General features: G+C 38.2%; 1 protein-coding gene across 1 annotated transcript in view; it reads left to right on the forward strand.

The window, feature by feature from the left end:
- The first annotated feature begins 6,172 nt into the window (after positions 1 to 6,172).
- CEP135 (centrosomal protein 135) overlaps positions 6,173 to 21,893 on the forward strand; it is a 65,142-nt gene continuing 49,421 nt past the window's right edge. The window contains exons 1-8 of the mRNA XM_054687931.1: positions 6,173 to 6,489; positions 9,401 to 9,558; positions 11,494 to 11,684; positions 12,581 to 12,748; positions 14,748 to 14,889; positions 17,021 to 17,105; positions 20,808 to 20,936; positions 21,305 to 21,520. Of these exons, the coding sequence (XP_054543906.1) occupies positions 9,446 to 9,558; positions 11,494 to 11,684; positions 12,581 to 12,748; positions 14,748 to 14,889; positions 17,021 to 17,105; positions 20,808 to 20,936; positions 21,305 to 21,520 (1,044 nt within the window). The 5' untranslated portion in view covers positions 6,173 to 6,489; positions 9,401 to 9,445. The remainder of the gene's footprint in view (positions 6,490 to 9,400; positions 9,559 to 11,493; positions 11,685 to 12,580; positions 12,749 to 14,747; positions 14,890 to 17,020; positions 17,106 to 20,807; positions 20,937 to 21,304; positions 21,521 to 21,893) is intronic.

The raw sequence follows: 21,893 nt of genomic DNA on the forward strand, positions 1-21,893 counted from the left end.
AAGCAAGGAGACATCCCAGGTGCTATAAACCAGAAGATGCTTCTCTTTTCATCCCCCTGGAGATATTTATTGCTATCCCAGAAGGTACGAATCCAGGAGCTTTCCCTTCTCTTCTCAAGGAAAATTAGTACATACCAGGCCGCAAAAGTTTCTCTCCCTTCAGCAGAAGGGGATGGAAGAGAGTGATTCCTCTCATATATAAGCTCTTACTTGGGGGAAGGGAGCCTCCTGCAGTACAGAACCTGGTACAGATAAGGCGACTCCTTCCTGCCTTTCATCATATCACCCTGCAAGACTGGGCAAGGGAACTGATAGTCATTGATATAAGTAACAATAACTGATCTCTGTTCCAAAACCTCATATTTGCATTCATGATAATATAAATAAATAAAGATTTTAACAGCAATCAACCAGAGAAAGAGGCTCACGTATGCTTCTTCACTGGAGAGCGTGTGACTCAATTTGCTCAAAGGGTTACTGCAATACTGTACTGCACTGATAACATTGAATGTACTGCATATACTAAGCAAAGTAGATATATTCCGGTCCTTAGCCCCATTCTGATGCAATTATTTCTAGGAATAAATTTCAACAAGAAAACTAAGAAACTAAGTATTTCTACTCCAGAGAGGGCAGGCAGATTAGTAATAGATGTGAGTGAAGCTTGAAGGATCTGGTGTATTTATTCTGAAGGATCATCACATACTTGTAGGGAAAAATTCACATTTTAGCTTTTTATGAAGAATTTTTTTTTTCTAATAAAGATTCCAACAATGCAATGAGCTGCTTCAAAAAGTAGTAAATTCTCTCACTGGAAGTAGCTAGGACCTTCCTAGCAGCCTAGGGGTTAATTAAATAACTACTATGGCCTGTGTTGGATCCATATGCCAGGGAGCTAAATCACATCTGGTGCAGCAGACTGCTCTGTCTCGCCTGCTTCTCCCCTTAGCCATGTTTTTCAGTAAATCTGCCTGTTCCACTCACCACTCTGTCTCTGGTGAATCCTCTCACTCCTCTCCCACCCCTCCCCACCCACACATACACCTCTGGCCTACACCCCAGTTCTTCTTTTTTTAAGGAAGGAGTTAGATGTCAACTAGGCTAGCCATCATTTGGAAAGGTTGCACAGAGAATCTATGTTTTATGTGAGAGATTGGTCTAATTGAGTTTGTAGGATCCTGGTGACTCTATGACCCCACAAAGTTAAATTGATTACTATGTAAATATTCTCTGCTTTTTTGGCTATTATCCTGCAGAGTTCCCTTCCAAGAGAGTCTGCCAAATTCAGAGTTGGTTTAACTTCCAGAGTTGAAGTCACGGCTCTATCACTTGGTGACTTCTGGTAAATTACTGAATCTCATATGTAAAATGGGGATAGTTCCTACTTTAGAGAGTTATATGGTGACTCAATGTAATAATATCTGTTAAGCATGCATGACACGTGGAACAGAACCTAAAAGGCACTCAGTACTCAGTGACTGTTAATAATTAATATCTATGCTTATTGTTTTTCTCCACTTTTCACTTGGCCATCTACTGAGCCTTCACATCTCAGTTTTCATTTACATTTAAGCATTTATTTATTTACATTTATTTATAAGCATCATTTATTTACAGTAAAATTGCAAAGAAGCACCGTTCTTTTCCCATGTATTCGGCGATACATTTTCACACCTTTGCCCAAATTATATTTAGTTTCTTAATATATTCTATTATTTGTTGGTCATTTGATTCTATTCTATTAAAAAATTTTTCTTAATGTAGTCTATTATTTGTTAGACATTTTACTGTCAATTTGTAGGGACCCTTTATAGAGTAGGTCTATGATAATTGTTGTGAATATTTTTCAAACATGTCCTTTATCTTTTGGTCATAGTAGTTCTGACATGTCAAAGGTTTGTTTGTTTGTTTTTTTTAATGTATTTGTGTTTCACAATCTTCTCATTCATACAGAGTACCCACTCTCATCTCTATTCTTACTGACTCCAAATGGTGACTAAAAGGTGTAACTAGCATTATGAAAAGAACATTTCAGAAGTTTTTATAGAGCCAATGAGCTGCTAAATCATCAAAGTGCTTCAGCATTGTTCTTTTAAAGGGGACCCTTTCTGAAGATGAATTTTCCAGTGTCTCTGCTGCTAAAAAACAGCTTCTTGTAACATCTGGTCATTTACACAGCTTGAGTGTCTTTTGTACCCAAGTAACTATGGAGTTTCCACTGCCAGGCTCCAGACAGACTGGAACTGTGGTAATTTTATCCTTATCTGCCAGTAATAATCACATTGCCTGCCAAACCATACACCTGTGGCAAGAGGGAAATGGAGTCCCTCTTGCTTAAATGAAAGGACCAGAATTAACTGGCAATCATATTGACATTTTAGCTCCATCTCTGGACCAGTCACTAAAGAGAAGCAACTGAAGAGAAGCAACAATGCTGTCCTGAACTTGGTGTCTTCAGAAGGCCCTATTCACTCAGTTCAGTTGTGTTTAGTGCCACTCAATTCAATTCACTCTTCCTGGCCTTTATTAAGTGCATACAATCTGCTTGTCACAAGGTTTTTAGTTGTGTCATTTGCTGCAAGTTTCTTCTCACAAAAGCTGAAGGGGAGTTTTTCCTTCCATTCCCTTGATCAGATCATTAAACAGGTAACTGGATCAAAGTATCTTTCCCTTAATTCCAATTCTAAGATTTTTCTATATTTTAATTTTTTATTGCGGTAACATTGGTTTACCACACAGTATATTATTTAGAGGCATAAGAAGGATCATATGCTTCAGATGTATGTTACCTCACCACACTCACCCCCAGGGCACCCAGAGCCCTCTATGGTTCATTGGTCCCCTCCCCACTTTGTTTTAACGCCTTCGCTCCCCCTCTGCTAGCTTCAGTTATATATTCAGATTTCTGAGTTTGTTATTAGTTTGATTTTATCTGATTCTTTGTTTTATTTCTCTATATCTATACATAAATGAAACCATCCATATGTCTTTCTCCTTATTTCACTTACCATTATCCTCTCCAGTTCCATCCATGCTGTTGCAAATGGCAGGCGTTAATCTTTTTTTTTTTTTAAGATTTATTTATTTATTTATTTATACAAGCACTGGGTACAGTCAGAAGCGCGGGAGGGTGAGAGAATTCACCAGAGCCAGAGGGGAGAGCAGAGCAGGCAGACTGACGAAGTACACTGCTGAGGGGATTGAACCGGCGCTGCAGAGGCTGTGGGCAGCTTCGCAACCCAGCGCTCAACCGCTGTGCCACCGGGGAGGCCCTATCTTTTTTATATCTGTTTAAGTGATACTCACCCTCCTAATCCACTCATCTGTCCTTGGGCACTTAAATTGTTTCCATAATTTGGCTGTTGTGAATAGTGCTGCAATGAACATAGGAGTGCCCATGTCCCTTCAAATTAGTGTTTTGCATTCGTTGGGAAGTTGCCTAGGAATGGTGATTTTGCCTTCCAAGGACATTGGCTGTATCTATAGACCATTTTGGTTGTTATAACTCAGAGGATACCACTGACATCTAGTGGGTAGAAGCCAGGAATGCTGCTAAACACTCTACAATACCCAGGCAGATACTTCATAACAAGGAAATTACCCAGCTCAAACTGTCAAAAGTACTAAGGTTGAGAAAGGTTGAGAAACCTTGATTTAGATCATCTTAGACATATTCATTTTAAAGACTTCCACTAGCATCAGATTTCTTCATTGGTAGGTCATTTTTGTTTGCAAATTCATTTTCAGTGAAAGGTTATTTCTTTTTCACTCTATATTTAGCTCTGTATTATCGATTTTAAGGGTGACCTCACCAGGCACACCCCAATCAAGAACCAAGTCTTACCAGAGCACTTCAGACCTTTTGGGCCATAGTGATTTTGGAGAACTATGGAGAGCCTAGCAGGTTGTTTCTGTTGCCAGGCATGTTCCTTTTCCTTCTGCCTTCCTAGCCCTACAGAAACTCAGTGCCCTAGGATCGGCTTGGTGAGCAGCAGCTATTTTGTGTGTGTGTGTGATCCAGGAGCCCTCACCTGAGGTGCTAGAGTCCCGCAGTGAGCCTGACTCCCTTCCTCCAAGGCACTGGCCTTGGAGCAAAACTCTCCCATGACTTCAGTGTCTGAATCATCTTCTCACATTTCTTTTTTTGATTTTTACTTTGTCTAATAGCTATGTGTTTAAGGCAAAGGGAAGTCAGAGTCATGTGGACAACGTAGCTGTTGCAAAGTCATTTTGATATGGTATTAATTTATTCATGGCTACCTGTTTTCAAAATAGCTATGTATTTCAAATTTTTAATTTTTTTGGTATTGAATACAAAAAAGCATATAAATTATTTCATGGCTTTCTTTCATTGTTCAGCCAAAATGTGTCTGTTGTACATGTTCACGAGTACAAAACCACTTACAGAATCTAACACATCACCTTCTAGATATCTCAGAAGACAACTCTTTAGGTACACAGAAAACAGACAAGGCACACACAGTGGGAATGTTAAAGCAATAAATGAATGGCTATCAGTTATTCACAATCCATAGCGCAGTTACATGACAAAAAGTAAGTACATTTTCAGAAAGGATGGCCCAGTTGGGGGAGCAGTAAACAGAAAGGAAATGAGTTTTTCTCTAATAAAGAAATTTTTAGAGGAGAAAAGTAATTCTAGGCTTTGATCGTATGTTTTTTTGTGTGCGAGCAGGTTCTCTAGCACTAGTTTATTTCAATTTAATTCCATCCATAAATGTTTATTGTGGTAGGTACTCAGTTAATATAGCTGACTAAAATAATCTTCCAGAAATTTAGTGCTGGGGTGCCAGGGAGGCATGTGTGAACAATTCTGTTTTGATTTCATGAGTTAAAAACAAAGGTGGCATACTGTGTTGACTATAATTTAAGATTCTACACAGAGCCTCAAGGGGACATGAGTGCAGGAACAACAATTACTGTATTGAGTACTTGTCAGTGCAAGTTGCAAAGACAACAGATTCCTGACAAGTGGCGGTTGGCCTTGCGGGTGAAGCCTAAGGCACTGCAGAGACCAGGACTGGGGCGGCATTTTTTTTAGTCAAATGATGAATTTATTGCCCCAAAATTAAAATTTTTTTTTTATTTATTTGTTTGTTTGTTTTGTTTATACATGCACTGGGTACAGTCAGAAGTGCGGGAGGGTGAGAGAATTCACCAGAGCCAGAGCGGGGAGCAGAGCAGGCAGAAGGACCGAAGTACACTGCTGAGGGGAGCAGCGGGCGGCAGGAGAGGTCTGCGCGCCATGTGGGACCCTCCTCTGGTGGCCGGGGAGCAGCCGGGGATCGAACCGGCACTGCAGAGGCTGCGGGCAGCTTCACAACCCAGCGCTCAACCGCTGCGCCACCGGGGAGGCCCAAAATTAAAATTTTTTATTTAATGTTTTATTTTATATAATTCTGACATCATTTTTCATTTTGCACAATGTATACATTTTCATTTTGGTTATATTCTCCATACAATTCCATCCCCCTTATTTTGACCCTAATCCCTCCTCTTCCCCTCCACCCCACAGTGTGTCTCTGTTTTATAGTCACTTGTTGCTTTTGATTTTTTTCTTTATTACCATCAGTCTTTTTCCCGGTTGGGGCGGCATTTGAACCACGAGCACCATAGATGGTCAAAACGCGGCCCGCGGCAAAGCCCGTCGCGGGCGCCCGGGGAGGTTGGGCGCCCGAGGAGGTTAGGCTCTCGCGTTCCGCTAGGGGGCGCCCTAGCTCGCGCCTCCGGGGCTGTTTGCGTTTCCGGGTACCGGGACCCTGCGCCGCCATAGCCGTCGGGCGCGTCCCCGCTGCGCGCCGCGACCGTCCGCCGCTCCCGTTACCGAGGCAACCGCGGCGCCTCCGCCGCGCCGGCCCAGACCGTCTCTCCGCGCCATTTTCAAACTGTCCTAGCGCCGGAGCCGGTTTCTGGGGCGGAAGGAGCCTGTGCGGGAGGCGAGGCCCGAGGGCGATGCGGCCGCGGGCGGAGGGAGCGGCTGCGGGAGTCGGGGGTGAGCGCGGCCGGGCGGGGGGCCGGGCGAGGCGGGGCGCCTTCGCGGGCCGAGCGGTCCCCGCGGGCCGGCCGGGCGCTGCCGGGAGGGAGGCCGCGCGGCCGCTGGAGGAAGTGGGGCGCGGGCGGGGCGGGGAACGGAGACTCCCCGCGGCATCCGCTCCCGACCCCCCTTCTGTTCAGCACCCCATGTAAAGCTGCGGGCTGGGGGTGCTGCTTGAACCCCCAAATTTCCGGGGTCCCGCCAGCCCCCCGCGCCTGCGCGGGCCGGGGAAACCCGGCTACTGCTGATGGGTCGATTTAAAAGTTAAAATGCTTCCTGACTCTAAGCCGCACATGCCCTGGGGCAGAACAAAAATGTCGCAAAACGTAGACGAGAGCCGTTTATTAACGTTTGCTTGGCACCGCTGCGCGTACCCTTAAATTGCAGGCTCTGTTGTTGGGAGTAGGGAAGAACGCCAGGATCAGCTGAGCTAACGGGTTTGTTTCCAGGCCCCTGTGGGTGCAGAACGAGGCACGGGAGCTGATGTTAAAATAAGATTTACCGACTTCACGTTGTCAGTTTCCCAGGGTTAAGTCGGTGGCCAGTTCTCAAAACGTTTGTGTGTGTATTGGGGCGCCGGGCGGCAGTGGGCCTCCAAATCTACCCTTTTATTTTGTTTTGTTGGTAGTTTACAGTATAGCCATGTTTGGATGATGGAGGATAAGGACGGGGGATTGGGGCCGAGAGACAATATCCCAGAGTGGGAGGGCCTTACTTATTTATTTATTTTTTATCCTTCCTGGGAGGATTTTAATCTGATCTTGTCCTGAGTGTTGAAACCCAGGCCGCAATTTTGGGCTTGTTTTTTTTTTTTTTTTAAAAATATCTGTTCTCTCTTTTATCTCTCTCTTAGGATGTGAGGAAGCATTTCTTTCTGGGTAAACAAAGTTGGTGCCAGCAGGAGAAATAGTTTAAATGATGAGACTCTGCTAGTTCTTGCTATGACAGATGTACTTTTTAAAAATTTTTTTTAAAGATTTATTTATGCATACAAGAGCTGGGGTACAGGCCAGAGGGTTGGGGGGGTGGTAAGAGGAGTCACCAGAGACAGAGTGGGAAACAGAACAGGTGGATCTACTGAAATACATCCCTGAGGGGAGCAGCGGTGCATCAGGAGAGGTCTGCTATGCCATGTGGGCTTTTCCCTGGCTGGCTGGGGATGGAACTGGTGCTGCAGTGGCTACCAACAGCTTCATAGGTTGTGTCTTAACCCTTGCACCACCAGGGAGGCCTGACAGGTGTATTTCTGATGTCTCCAGGAGCGTCTCTAAAACACCCTGTGTTGGCCAACAGGAGTGGGAGAAGGAAAGATTTGTAGACAGGAGTAACCGAGGAGAGGTGCTGATATAGAAGTGACTGGATACTTTGCAGCAGCGGGTACAGAAACCAGGATGTTGGGCCTGTTCTCAGAACACTTGACAGCCCACTTGCTGTGGCTGTATAGTTTGGGGCAAGTTATTCTTTTGAGACATCCTTTCCTCATCTTTAAATAGGGAGAACATATTTAGCTCTCTTTCCCTTACAGGGTCTTTGTGAGAATAAAATTTTGCTTGTATTCACATGCTTTCATATTTTATAAATTGCAAAGAAAAATAGAACTGTAAAATAAAGTTTCTGTTTGGTTTAGATATATGAGAACTAAGACTACCTTTTAGTTGGCTAAGGGCAGAAAAGACCAAAGTTTGCAAAGAAATGATTTTTGGATAATGACATGTTAAGAAAAATTAATAGAGAATATATTTGTAAATATTTTAAAATACAAGGAATAAGCATACACAGAGATACTTATGTGTGTGTGTCATTTTTAGTGGAAGTAAAATTACATGGTGAAATGCATGGATCTAAAGTGCACTGTTGGAAATCTTTGGTAAATGCAGACACTTTTTGTGTAATGACTGTCCCATTCAGTATAATATTTTCATCACCACAGAAAGTTTTCACTGAACCCTTCCAGGCATTCTACACGCACGCCCATCTTTTTAGGTGACTCCACTTCTAATTTCTGTCCACATAGTTTGATTTGGCCTCTTCTGAACTTCATATAATGGAATTACACAAGATATGTGTCTGGCTTCTGTTGGTCAAATTTTTTGAAGTCCATCCATGAGGTTAACATGTAGCAGTAGTAGTTCCTTCCCTTTTTATTACTAAGTAGTATTACATAGTATAAATATATCATGGTTTGTTTATCTTTCAACTTTGGTGGATATTTAGATTGTTTCTAGTTTGGGACTATTATGAATGATGCTCCTGTGAATATTTTTGTAGACATTTTTATGGATGTTTATTTCATTTCCCTAGGAATAGAATTACAGAGCTAGGGTGTAGAATTTTTTTAACTTTGAAAGAAACTGCCATACTTTTTCCACATTGATTTTATTTTACACTTCTCTCAGCAATGTGTGAAGATTCCAGTTGCTCCAAATTCTTGATAACATTTAGTATTGTCAGACTTTTTAATTTTAGCCATTTTAGTTATGGGCAAAATTATAGCTCATTGTAGTTTTCATTTATATTTCCATGGTGATTAATAACTAACATTAATCTTCTCATATGGTTATTCCCATCCAGCTATCTTTTATAAGGTGCTTATTCAGGTTTTTAGCTCATTTTTGTGGGTTATCTTACTGTTGAGTTCTAAGAATTCTTTGTATCTTTCTTTGTCAGATGTTATGGATATTTTCTTCCACTCTTGTTAATCCTTTTTTATATGTTATTTATGCATAGAGGAACTGGGGTATAGGCCAGAGGTTCCAGGGTAAGAGGATTCATCAGAGACAGTGGGAAGCAGAACAGGCAGATCTACTGAATTACACTGTGGAGGGGAGCAGGGAGTGAGACAGCAGAGGTCTGCTGCGGCCATATGTGGGTTTGCTCCCTGGCAGGGGATTGAACTAAGGCCACAGCAGTGATAGCATGACAGTGCTGAGACTTCACCCCTGTGACACCTGGGAGGCCCCCCTTTTGTTTCCTTAATGGACTATTTTCAGCAGAAATTTTTAATTCAATGAAGTCCAATTTATTAAGTTTTTCTTTCATATTGAGTGCTTTCAAAAGAGGTTTTTCTAAGAATTCTCTGCCTATATCAATTTTGGGAAAATACTTTCTTCTAGAAGCTTAATTGTTTACTTTCTTCTAGAAGCTTAACATTTACATGTAGTGTTATGAAGGGATAATTTCAATACACCAATGTGAATACCATAAGCATTGGATTTAAATATTCTAGAAGACTGCCTATTAGAAGAGAAATAAAAGATAATTGCATCATATAAGAAGAAACTTTTCCTCTTATCATGAGACAATAATAACACTACAATGATGTAATGATGTTTTACTTTTTTCTTTTAGGACTTTAATATTTTTAAGCAAATCAAACTGGTTTTGGAAGACAAGATGACTACAGCTGCAGAAAGAAAGTATATTAATATTCGAAAAAGATTGGATCAGTTGGGCTATCGCCAGACTCTGACAGTTGAGTGTTTACCTTTGGTAGAAAAACTTTTCAGGTAAGGTAAACTTTTCACTTGTAAACCTGTACGGGCCTTAATCCCATGTCTAGTTTTCAATTGAACTTCTTGCTTCAGTAAAGAAGTGGTTAAATTCTTTGTTTAGTCCTTAAATCATCTGAAGTTCCTCTGCTCTTCTTTGGTCCTACTTCCCTACCATCAAGTCAGGTCCTCCATATGGACCTCTAGGGGTCACCATTACACTATTCCCCTCAGAATAAAACCTTTTAAGGATTTTTCTTTTTCTTTTTTTTTTTTTTTAAAGATTTATTTATTTATTTATGCAAGCACTGGGTACAGTCAGAAGCGCTGGAGGGTGAGAGAATTCACTAGAGCCAGAGTGGGGAGCAGAGCAGGCAGAGGGACTGAAGTACACTGCTGAGGGGAGCAGCGGGCGGCAGGAGAGGTCTGCGCGCCATGTGGGACCCCCCTCCGGTGGCCGGGGAGCAGCCGGGGATCGAACCGGCGCTGCGGAGGCTGCGGGCAGCTTTGCAACCCAGCGCTCAACCACTGCGCCACCGGGGAGGCCCCTTTTACAGATTTTTCTGAGCAGCATTATACATTTTTTTTTGTTGTCATGCTGATGTAGGTGAAAGTTCTGTGTCTATTTCCCTGACTGGTTTCTCATTACTATTATGTTAATAATGGTTCTCTGCTATGCAATTTGGCCAGTTCTTTAACTTGCTACCTTTTTTTTTTTTTTTTTTTTTTTTAAATTTATTTATTTATTTATTTTACATGCACTGGGTACAGTCAGAAATTTGAAGCCACTGCTGAGGGGAGCAGTCTGGCAGGAGAGGTTATGTGGGACCCTTGCTACCGGGGATCGAACCGGCGTAGGCTGCGGGCAGCTTTGCAACCCAGCGCTCAACTGCTGCGCCACCAGGGAGGCCCTAACTTGCTACCTTAACTGAAAAATTCTTTGTGATTTTTGTTCTTTTCCACCTGAGCTTTGTTATTGTGGTTTGAGACTTGGAGTAGGAAAGCTTAGGAAACTTTTTCAGAAGGACTGCAAGTGATAATGATGGAACAGAGAAAGTGGATAGAAGATAATTTGTGGTGTTTAGTATGGCCTCCAAAACTCTTAATGATCCAGGACCTGCAGCTGCTTCTCCTGTGTTTTGAACCACTGGAAGCTCTGTAAACATATGAGTGCTCTTTGCTCTCATCCGTGGTCTCTCCATGCACTGTTCTCTCTGCTTATAAAGTCCCTTTCGCCTCTCTCTCCGACGTGTGCTTGGCTAGCTCACTGGTTTGCAAGACTCTTGTCCGGCCTGTTACACTCTACTATAACTGCTTGCTATTGGACACTTAATTTTGTTTTCTCTTTAGAATGCAAACTACGAGACTACAGATTGACTTTATTCCTGTTTCATGTAGGACAGGTGGACTATGTAGTTGGCATTGAAGTGTATGTTGAGTTCATCACCTACACAGTATTGTAGCATTTTGACTGTCACAAAATACGCTCTGTGACAGTGGGTTCTTTGTTGTGTTCCCGGTTTAGTAAAGTTTGGTGGAGCGGATATGCCACTGCTCTGTTGTCTGAGAAGGAGCTGATCCTTATTTGTTATGTTCCTGGCACTTTGCATATTATAGCAGACATTTAATAAGTATTTGCAAAATGAACAAATAAGTTTCATCAATTCTACAGGATCAAATCACTTGTTGGCCATGGATGAGCAAAAAAGGAGACTCCAAGATGATTCTAACTGTTAGAATCTAACAAAGATGAATCTGTATTTCATAACTCTGTAACTTTTAATTAATTTTTAATTAATCTTGGTACTTTGAAAAGCTCTTAGTGGTTTTGTTTGGTTTTAGATTTGGGCTCACTTAGCATTAATATGTACTTTAAACTTTTTTAGAAATATATTTTTAGTTACTAGAAAGTTAATGGAATACCTCCTTATATTTACATTTTCTGTTCTTTAGTGACCTAGTTCATACAACAGAAAGTCTTCGGAAATCAAAATTATCTGCTGTGAAAGCTGAAAAAGAAAGTGCCAATTTTGATTTTGTTTTGGAACCTTATAAACTTGAAAATGCAAAATTAAGCAAGGAAAATAATGAATTATACCTGGAATTAATGAAACTAAAAGAGCAGTCAGGTCAACAGATTAAAGGTAAATTTTGTGATTTTTAAAATGCAATTGTTTTTTGCCCTTTTCATTTTATATGTAGCAACAATTAATCTAATTTTAAAACAATTGATTAGAAAATGTTATAATCTTCCTTCTAGTAGCATTCGAAATACTGTAGATTATGTTGAAGAATTCCCCAGATGGAAAATAAATTTGCCTTTTGCAATTATATTTATCTTCACTATATGTGGATGAAATTTTTAGAATAAAGTTACTACAGGTAATATTAAATGCTAGAACTGAAGAAATGTTCCTAAGCAGCATTTGTTTTTCTCTTACTGAAAAGGAGGAGTAAAACAAGGTAAAAACTAAGTATCATTCTGATTTTTTTATATTCCATCTTTGAACTAGAAGTTGGAATAGAATGATTTCAAAGGTATGTGGCAAAGGCTAATTATGACTATCTTACTGTAACTTCTTCTTATATTCGGTAGAAAGCCCTAGCCAATACCTGTTGTGAATTCATAATCCTCATATCAAATATTTATCATACTCAATTTACTGGATCAAAAGTCTTGATTTGTATTATACTCATGCAGTAGAAGAAAACTATAATTCCCTTTTGTGCTTAGGGAGTTATTTGAAGTTTTGTTCTTAGCAGTGGAAAAGGTAATAATGTTTCACACAAAGCATGCACAAGAATGAGGTAGACTCTTTTGGTTATTTTTATCCAAAAAAGATTTATTGATAAGGGAGCAAAATTTACAGTATAATGCATAATAATATTTGTGTTTTCATATAAAATTGTGTATGTCTATAATGGAGAAGTAGATTTTTTAAGACTTTCCGATTACGTGACTTCTTGTATTTTGTTACGTAGAAGAACTTCATAGACTTCTTGATCGATAAAATAGTCTTGTAATCTTTTTCATTTTAAGAGTTGAAAACTACTTTGAAGAAGTGTGCACGTGAAACAGCTGATCTGAAATTTTTAAATAACCAGTATGTTCATAAAGTCAAACTTTTGGAGAAAGAGAGCAAAGCTAAGAATGAAAAAATTCAGCAACTTCAAGAAAAGAATTTGCATGCTGTAGTACAAACTCCAGGTAAGCCTGTTCCTTCTCAGAACAAATTTTATACATCTTATCTTTCGAGATATTAAAATTGTTGCCCTTGGACTTTCATGCTTAGATTTTGTTTTTAAAAACTTGTGTTGAAATTGTCATGTTAACTTTCTAATTTTTTTCCTGAAGATCCACAAGTATTTTATGAATGTGCTTAGAAACATAGAGAAATAACTAGTCTAGTGACAATGCCCAGAATTATACATTATTAATCATTTTTTAAATTACTTTTTTTAAAACTATATAATTGCATTTTAGTTATATAAGTAATCCATACTCAAAGAATTTGGAAATGATGTACTTTTCTTAGTTTATTTTACTATTTTTAGCTTTATGCTCATTAGTTCTCGAGCAAGAGAAAAGAAATGATGGGGCATACCCAGAGTTGATGTTGTCCAGTCATAAGTTTGCTTGAAGAATCGCCAGTACTAGTGACAAGATCATTGAGATGTCTGAAGCTTGGGATCAAGATATGGAAGTAAGTGAGGTGTAGGGAAGTGCTGAATTATGAGACGAGATAGTGTCCAAGAGAATTGGTCAGAACAAAGATTATGAGCAAGGGAGCTGAAGATCTGGATGCTAGCACCGTTCTGTGTGCTGACGAGTCCCTGAACAGTTGCATTACTGTGTGCCTGATGTTAAGTGGAGAGGAGACCCAAGACTGTTGTGGGATCAGAAATTGATTGCCAGGGTGAGAGAACAATCAGTGCAGCTCAAGGTGGCAGGAAATGAGAGGGAGGGGCCTGTCAGCCAAAGGCAGAAAAGTGGGCAATCTTGGGAGTAACTGGAAGATTAAGAAAAACAGATAATCGAGCTTCCTAAGAAAATAGTGGACCAATTTAAGTGAGGTTTAGGTGGTATGATCTATAGAATTTAGTGACTGTGGTAGGCATGAGAAGTAGAGAATTCCCAGACTTTTATTTAAAATGAATGAATGGAGTCAATGAGGATGTTGTTTCTTAATATAGAAAATGTGGAAAGCAGGGCAGGAATCCACTGTTGGATGATTCGAGTTTGTTTTACCCACAGGACACTCACACTGAGGTTTCTAGTAGGCAGTGGGATAGCTGTTCTCAAAAGTGTTGCTGTAGGTGGAGATTCAAATTTGAGAGTCATCATAGTATCATGGGAAGTGAAGCTATGGCTGTGGTAGGAGTTACAGACTGGAAAGAGAGGAAAGCCAGAGGTAGTCCTTAGGAAAGTTTGCCTGTAAGGAACTGAGGAACAACCATGGAAGAAAATCAGGACATAAGGGGAGAACAATACAGTGTGCAGATCATTTAAAGTACTTAAGTGGCCTGCTTTTGAACAGTTTTTTATTCTCAAAATGAGAGATAGGAGTATACAAAATGTGTTGGGATTCTAGTGGAAACAAAGTTGTGGTTGCAGTTTGGTTTTTATAAGGATCGATTAGTTTTTCAATTACAGATCTAATTTTAAATAGATGCTAGAAAGAAATTATCCATGCAATTTAGACCAAGACAGCATACATCTCTTAATAAAAGGCAATTACTCCTGTTAGTTTCAAGGATAATTAAGAGAACATGCCCCACTAATCCAGGTTATAGTGTGATTTTATATTTCAGATGACACTCCATTGCATATTAATTTTGCTACTTAAAGTTTCAGTTACCTGCTTTTTTGGCATTGCTTAGTAAGCGTGTGTACATTTAAGCTCCTGGGTGATGATTTCCTGAGCTCATAACACCATCAGAGACACTCAAGTTTTAATCCTCCCAAAAACTAGTCATAATCTAGTAGAGGAATAGATTAAAGCCAGGCATATGTGCCAAGCATGGAGAAACTAAAACTTGTTTTACAGCCATGTTTTGTTGAAGTTTTCAGGAATTCATGGTTTAGTTAAAGATCCATATATATGAGGGAGAAAATGTATCAGTATATACAAACTTTATAGCCTTTTCAAATATCTAAATCTTAGGCAATGTTTTGATTCTTTTTAAGAACACTTTTGCTTTTTTAGGTGGCAAAAAAAGAAGCATTGCTTTTAGGCGCCAGCGTATGCAAATTGATGAGCCAGTCCCTCCCTCTGAAGTTAGCTCCTACCCAGTTCCTCAGCCAGATGACCCTTACATCGCAGACCTCCTTCAAGTGGCAGATAATAGGTGCATTAAATATTTTTTTGTTGGCATTAGTTAACAGTGATCTCTTAACTGTAAGTTTCTTGATAGTGGGACTTTTGTTTTCTAAACTGTTACATCTGCCTGATTCAGAACTTTGCACAGGCACTCAGTAAATACTTTCTGAAGGTATTCTGAATATAGAATGTTTTTACTTGTTTTGAAACTTTGATTTCAAATAGATCACATAACTGATGTTTCTCTCCATGTTTGCCTTAAAATAGTTTAATGCTTACCTTCTTTTGTATGTTTGACTTTTCTTACATTGGGATCTGATATAAATTTTGTTTTAATTAAAACTTCATTAAGCTCGCTGGACAAAAGCACCATGTAAGTATTTTGGGGATGTAAAGATGAGTAAGATGGTGTTGCTGCTTTTGAGAAGTTTATAACACAGTAGTGAAGATGAAACAAAAGAAATAAAAAAGATAAAAGGCTATTAAGAAAATTATAGGGGCTCAAGGAAGCGAGAGAGCCCTCAAGGAAGTGACAGCTACCAGCCAATAGCTGGACAAACGTTTCAAATAAGGAATATGCTAGTGGAAATGGATAGCACACATAACTTCTTATTTTGTAGATTATGCAGAGAAAATGGGGGAACTTTTCAACTTTATTAATCTCCATAACAACAATAAAGAGCATATTAGGTAGTGATTAGGATCTCTTAGCTCATTTCTTCTCACATAGTATTACCTACCTGTATATTTACAGTTGTATGACCTTAGACATGAAATATTTTGTTCTTCTTTTAGAAACTATATACTATTATTTCTCAGATGATATTTAGTAGCATTTTTAAGAAGTTTTACAGCTGCATATACATTATTTTCTCTCTTTTTTTCCCTTAACTTTTTTCCATCAAGCCATCACAGGTGGTATTAGTCTCTTGATTATCTTTTTTGTTTTAGTTTGGACATGCACATTTTGTCTGTATTCAGAGTTTTCATGCACAAATCTGATGGCAGTTACATGTATAAAACTAGGTTAGTAAAAAACGGTTCCATGAGTAGCAGGGACTAACTGCCTTAGCCCATGCAAAATCTCTCTTAAAAGCAGACATGGCTCCAGACTTTATCTTTTTTAGTATGAAAGTGGTTGTGTCATCTTTATGTTAATGGGTTGGAAAATTTGATGTAGTTTAAATACATTTGAGCAATTGTAGAATTCATATAATTTGGACAGATCTCGATTCTGTTAGAATTAATGGGTTCCAGAAAGAAGTGGTTTTTTTGCTATAGTTACTTGGAAAACTGTAGTATTTCTTTTTTTTTTTTTTTTTTATAGAGGCATGCTTTATTTATTTGTTTGCTGGTTTGTTTGTTTGTTTTGTTTATACATGCACTGGGTACAGTCAGAAGCGCGGGAGGGTGAGAGAATTCACCAGAGCCAGAGCGGGGAGCAGAGCAGGCAGAAGGACCGAAGTACACTGCTGAGGGGAGCAGCGGGCGGCAGGAGAGGTCTGCGCGCCATGTGGGACCCTCCTCCGGTGGCCGGGGAGCAGCCGGGGATCGAACCGGCGCTACCGAGGCTGCGGGCAGCTTCGCAACCCAGCGCTCAACCGCTGCGCCACCGGGGAGGCCCAATTGTAGTATTTCTTAATATTTTTTTTTTTCTTTCCAGGATTTCAGAGTAGTTTATTAGAAAATACTGAGTCAGTTTTGGTCAGAAAACATATTTTGGTCCTTTATTTCACTTAATACTGTTAGGGAGTTTGGACTAGAACCTCAGTTTCCTGAACCTAAGAATTGGCAACAGTAACTCAGAGAGTTGTCCTAACAATGAATGCAGTTTGCATAATATATGTGTTTTTCATTATTTATTTTTGTTTTTTTAATCTATTTTTATAAAATTAAATTTCTCAGATGATGTGTCCTAACAATGAATGCAGTTTGCGTAATATATGTGAGTTTCTAATTATTTGTTTTTTTAATCTATTTTTATAAAATTAAATTTCTCAGATGATGTGCTCTGTCCATTCTGTGGCTTTGGAACCCAGTGGCAAAGCACCTCCTATCTCATAGAGAAACAGAAAGTAGAGATTTTATAAAAGAATGCATTCTTCTTAATTTGTAATTTTTAATGAAAGTATATTGACATTAGTTATAATGTGTTTCAGAATTCAAGAACTTCAACAAGAAGTCCACCAGTTACAAGAAAAGTTAGCAATGATGGAAAGTGGACTGAGAGATTATAACAAGCAGGTAGAATTTCTGTTTACTTACATAGTAGGGATTGTGATGGGTATGCTATGATTATATATAGAACTGGATTATATTTGACATTACTGAGTTTTTATACCTCAATTACTTAATACAGTTAATAACTGAAGTGGCTTAGATGGCTCTAGGGCACTCTAGGTTATTGCTTTCATTATGCTTTGAAGTGCATAGTACTTTTTTGTTTTGGTTGTTATTTTACATATAGGTGAATAATTATCTCCCCAAGTATAATTTTATAACCATATTACTATTTCCATCACAGAAAGTATTTTATTGATGTATGCTATACTTTATTATTTTTTAAAGATTTATTTTATTTATGCATACAAGAGATAGGGTGCCGCCCAGAGGTGGGGGTGGGAGGTTGTGAGAGGATTCTCCAGAGACAGAGTGGGGAGCAGAACAGGTAGATTGACTCAAATACACTGTTGAGGGGAGCAGTGGGCAAGACAGGAGAAGTCTGTTGCGCCATGTGGGTTAGCTCCCTGGCTGGGGATCGAACTTGTGCTGCAGTGGCTGTGGATATCTTTATAGTGCTGAGACTTAACCCCTTGCACTACCAGGGAGAACCTGCTATACTTTATAATGATACTTTAAATTATTTCTTAACACTAGCAATATTACAGATTTTTATCATTTTGAACATAAGTGTTTTTGAAAGTTACTCTTCCATGTTACATATTTGTTGTGTGTTTTCTCTACAGATACTAGTATTCTACAAAACTAGTTTTCTGAGGCACGGAAGTTGATAAATGTGGAATTAAATATAACAAGCTTTGTTCTTTTATACTTTTGTTGTCTAAATTCTAATTTGGTTAATTATAGGCATTTTTTTCTTGATATGCTTACTGGAGTTTAAATTTGGGTAACATGTTTTCATTTTCTATACATGACTGCATTTTTTTTTTGAGTGAAGTGATATGTGCATACAATTATAGATGTAACTTTCATCTTGGTATAACTGTTAAGTTTGAAAAGTACTTTGAATGTTATTTGGATAAAAATGAAGTGAAAAGAAAAGGAATCATAATGTCAGCCAAAAAGCTCACACTATGGAGAGATGTTGAAAATACCAAATTTGCATGAATAGAGTATTATTGGTATTTTTCAATTTATAACCACATTTTTATCCCATTTTTTTCCAACATAAACAGACTAGTTTTTAACATCTGTGAGGGGACTCAAATGTTTGGAGAAAAATAGCCTGACCATTTTGATTGAAACCACCAATTAATTGTGTTTATCTATCTTAGTTGAGCCTACTTTGCCGCCTATAATTTTTATTTTTTTTTGGCTTGAGTTTATACTGTTTTTCTTAGCATTTATTTATCAAATTTTGCTTTTTTCTTCAAGTTCTGTCCCCAACCTATAATACCTTCCTTCTCAGGATGTTGCCTTTTCTCAACTTCCTAGCTCTACCTTTAAAATTACCAGTATTCACTTTCTGCCTCTCCTTACCGACTTAGTGGATAATTTAGCCCTGTTTCCTTCCTTTTTCTTAGAACTTTGCTTTAATCAATTTTTCTTTATTTCTTTAACAAACACTTTGCCACTTTACAGTTACTCTTTTAATCTTCATAATAGATCTGTCACTGATAATCTCCTAAAAAAAATCTCTTTTAACTACCTCTCTCTTGCTAATGCCTTCTCCTTCCTCTTTAGGCAGACTTCCTGAAAGGGTATCTTTTTTTTTTTTAATTTAATTTAAGTATTTATATATCTTTTACATTTTTTTTAACAGTGTTTACTTTCTTTTCTCAGTTGTAGAATCCCTCAGTTGTAGAATTCTCAGTTATAGAATCCTCCTATCTTATTTACCTCCAGCTCAGCCCTTAACCACTTGCAGTCTGCTTCTGTCCCCATTCCCCCCATATATAAATTGGTCTAATAATACCAGTGACTTAATTGCTAGATCCAAAAGGATACCTTTAATATTTATTCTCTTGACTCACTCTGTAGTACTTTCCATTATTGGCATTTCCTCTTTGGAACTCCTCTATGACTTCATTTTCTTTCCTTTTCTTGCTAACCTGTTAGAGTGTCTTCCTTGCTTTTTTCCCCTCTGCCTGAAGTATCACTATTTTCCAGAACTCTGTCTTTGACCCTTCTCCTTTCTCTGTATGTTTCCTCAGCTGTTCTTATCCGTTTGCTTGGTTCAGAATACTGCCTGTATATTGATGACTCTCCATTCTCTCTCTGGCTCAAACCTCTCTGCTGAGCTCCAGGTCCTGTATACCCAAATTCACAGTGGTCGTTGCTGCTTGAAGGTTTCTCATGCTTCTACGCCTAGTACTGAATGTATTATCTTCTGCCTCAAATCTGTTTTTCCTTCTATATTCTCTTCTTTAGTTAGTGGCATCACCATCTGTCCAAGACATCTTTCTGTAGCCTTTCTAGGTATCATTCTTGTCCTTTCAGATGTCACACACAAGTTCTGTCAGTTGTCCTGCCTAAGTAGTACTTAAACTTCTTTCTTCTGCTCTGTCCCATCTTACTGTTTTGTTTTTTGTATTAATTTTATCTCTCATACATTTCTACAGAAGATGTCCCTACCTCTGGTTTTCTTCTTATAATTCATTCTTTAGTTCAGTGTGATATTTCTCCTTAACAAAGTATTCAATAATTATCATAATTAGTTCCTGCTTAATTCTTCAGACTCATTTCCAACCAGTAATTCTTTTGTACGTTACAATTCAGTTATACTGAGCCATTTCTACTTCCTCAAATGTGCCATGTGATTTTATGCTTCTGTGTTGCTGCCTGAAACATCCTTTCTTCTGTTCATAGATCATATGACCATTTGGACATATTTATTTGAAAAGGCCTTCGCTAATTTTCGTGGTCATAAATATTATGGAAATGATTATCTACTTCGATGCTATATACCTGTTTCTTTATCACTAAACAACATATTATACAGCAGTCATTGGTTTACTTGCTAGTTTTCCTTATAATAAACTGTGTGTTCTAAAAGTCAGGGAATTCGTTTTATTTATCTTAGTGTATCTAGAACTGTATTGAATAATTACTGAATTTGATGGTTTGATATTTGTTTAAATTCTTTTGGAAAAGAAAACCAAAACTTTAAAAGTGCTGGGTTTTTGGTTTTTCTTTCTTTTTTTTTTTTCAAATTTTTGCATGTGAATTAGTGTAAATTCATGGTTGATAGTGATGCTGTCATGGTTGAAGCTTTTTTGCTTATAAATGCCTCTTGTTTTCCAAATAATAGATAATTAAATTCACTCCAGTCTCCTATCTTTTAATATTGAGCTTTAGTGGCAATTCACTTTTCTTTGTGTATTACATTAATTCATTTATCTACATTTACTCTACCAGGCATAGGAGTAGCGTAGTCTTAGTTTCAATATTCAATAGTTTATTTTTATGTTAACATAGGCTAGTCTTAAAGGAAGGAAAAAATTAAATTAGGAAGAATTTATTCAATAGCAATACTTATGAAAGCAGGGCTGACAGATCTTATGTTGACATTTTCTGTGTTGCTTATTTTTGCTTTGTTTAAATGCATTTCCTAATCCCATATGTTTATATATATATTGAATGTTATATCTTATATACATTGTAGGATGTAAGAAAAGTGAAAGTACATCTAAATAAATATTCAGCATTAATCATTTTGGCTCAAAATCAGATTTTTTAAATAATAGCACAACTTTATGTCTTCAGATTGAGCTAAGAGAACGAGAAATAGAACGACTGTCAATTGCACTGGATGGTGGTCGCTCTTCTGATATCCTCTCTCTGGAGACTAGAAATAAAAGCAATGAAAAACTTATTGCTCATTTAAATATTCAGGTAACTACTTCTATAATTATTTCCCTGACTGTGTAAAATCAGTAAGTGTTTATAATGATCCATGGCTTTGTAAAAGCGACAGGGCTGGTCATTGAAGTATTACTTAGAGTGGGAAAAATTTATAGAACTCTGTTGAAACCAAGGTCACACAAACTTAGCATCTCCTTCCATGCCTAAAAATCAAAATGCATGTATATCTACTTTTATTAAACTACACATTATCAGTTTTACAAATCAAAACAGTATTTTTGCAAATGTATAATACCTATGGTTTTAATTTTGAATATTTTTTAAATATATTTTGAAAGTTTAGTATTTTAAGATTATTTTCCAATTCATATATCTCATGGATTACATATTCAATTTAGGTTGACTTTCTTCAGCAAGCTAATAAAGATCTGGAGAGGCATATACAAGAGCTTATGGAAACCAAGGAAACAGTGACTACTGAAGTTGTTAACTTAAGTAACAAAAATGAAAAACTTTGCCAAGAATTAACTGAAATAGACCAGTTAGCTCAGCAGTTGGAAAGACATAAAGAAGAAGTGCTCGAGACTGCTGATAAGGAACTTGGGGAAGCAAAGGTACGTCTAAATTGTAGGAGTGTTTGTTGAGTCTTCTAGAAGATAGTGAGCTTCAGCCCTTTGATATCTGTATACAGGTCTTGTGGTTTGTCTTTCCGTTTTGTAATTCTAGGCTTTCTAAAGTTTTTATATCCTCTAAATGCTTGTGCTTGCTGTAGGTGTTTAATGTCTTTCTAAGGCACACCTTTCTTTAGGCTAGCTCTCCAGATCCTGTTAATTTTTCTTCAAGATTTTCATCTCTATTCTTTTATTTTTGCATTGTGAGCAAGTTTTAGAAGCTTGTCCTCTGTCATTTTGTGGGTATGTCTTTAAACTATGTACGTCCTTGCACACTTTAAGTTGGCAGCTAACATTTTACAAAGTCTTTGTTTAA

Source organism: Talpa occidentalis, unplaced genomic scaffold, assembly GCF_014898055.3.
Source record: "Talpa occidentalis isolate TD23 unplaced genomic scaffold, MPIMG_talOcc4v2.1 talOcc4.6, whole genome shotgun sequence".
Classification (NCBI taxonomy): domain Eukaryota; kingdom Metazoa; phylum Chordata; class Mammalia; order Eulipotyphla; family Talpidae; genus Talpa; species Talpa occidentalis.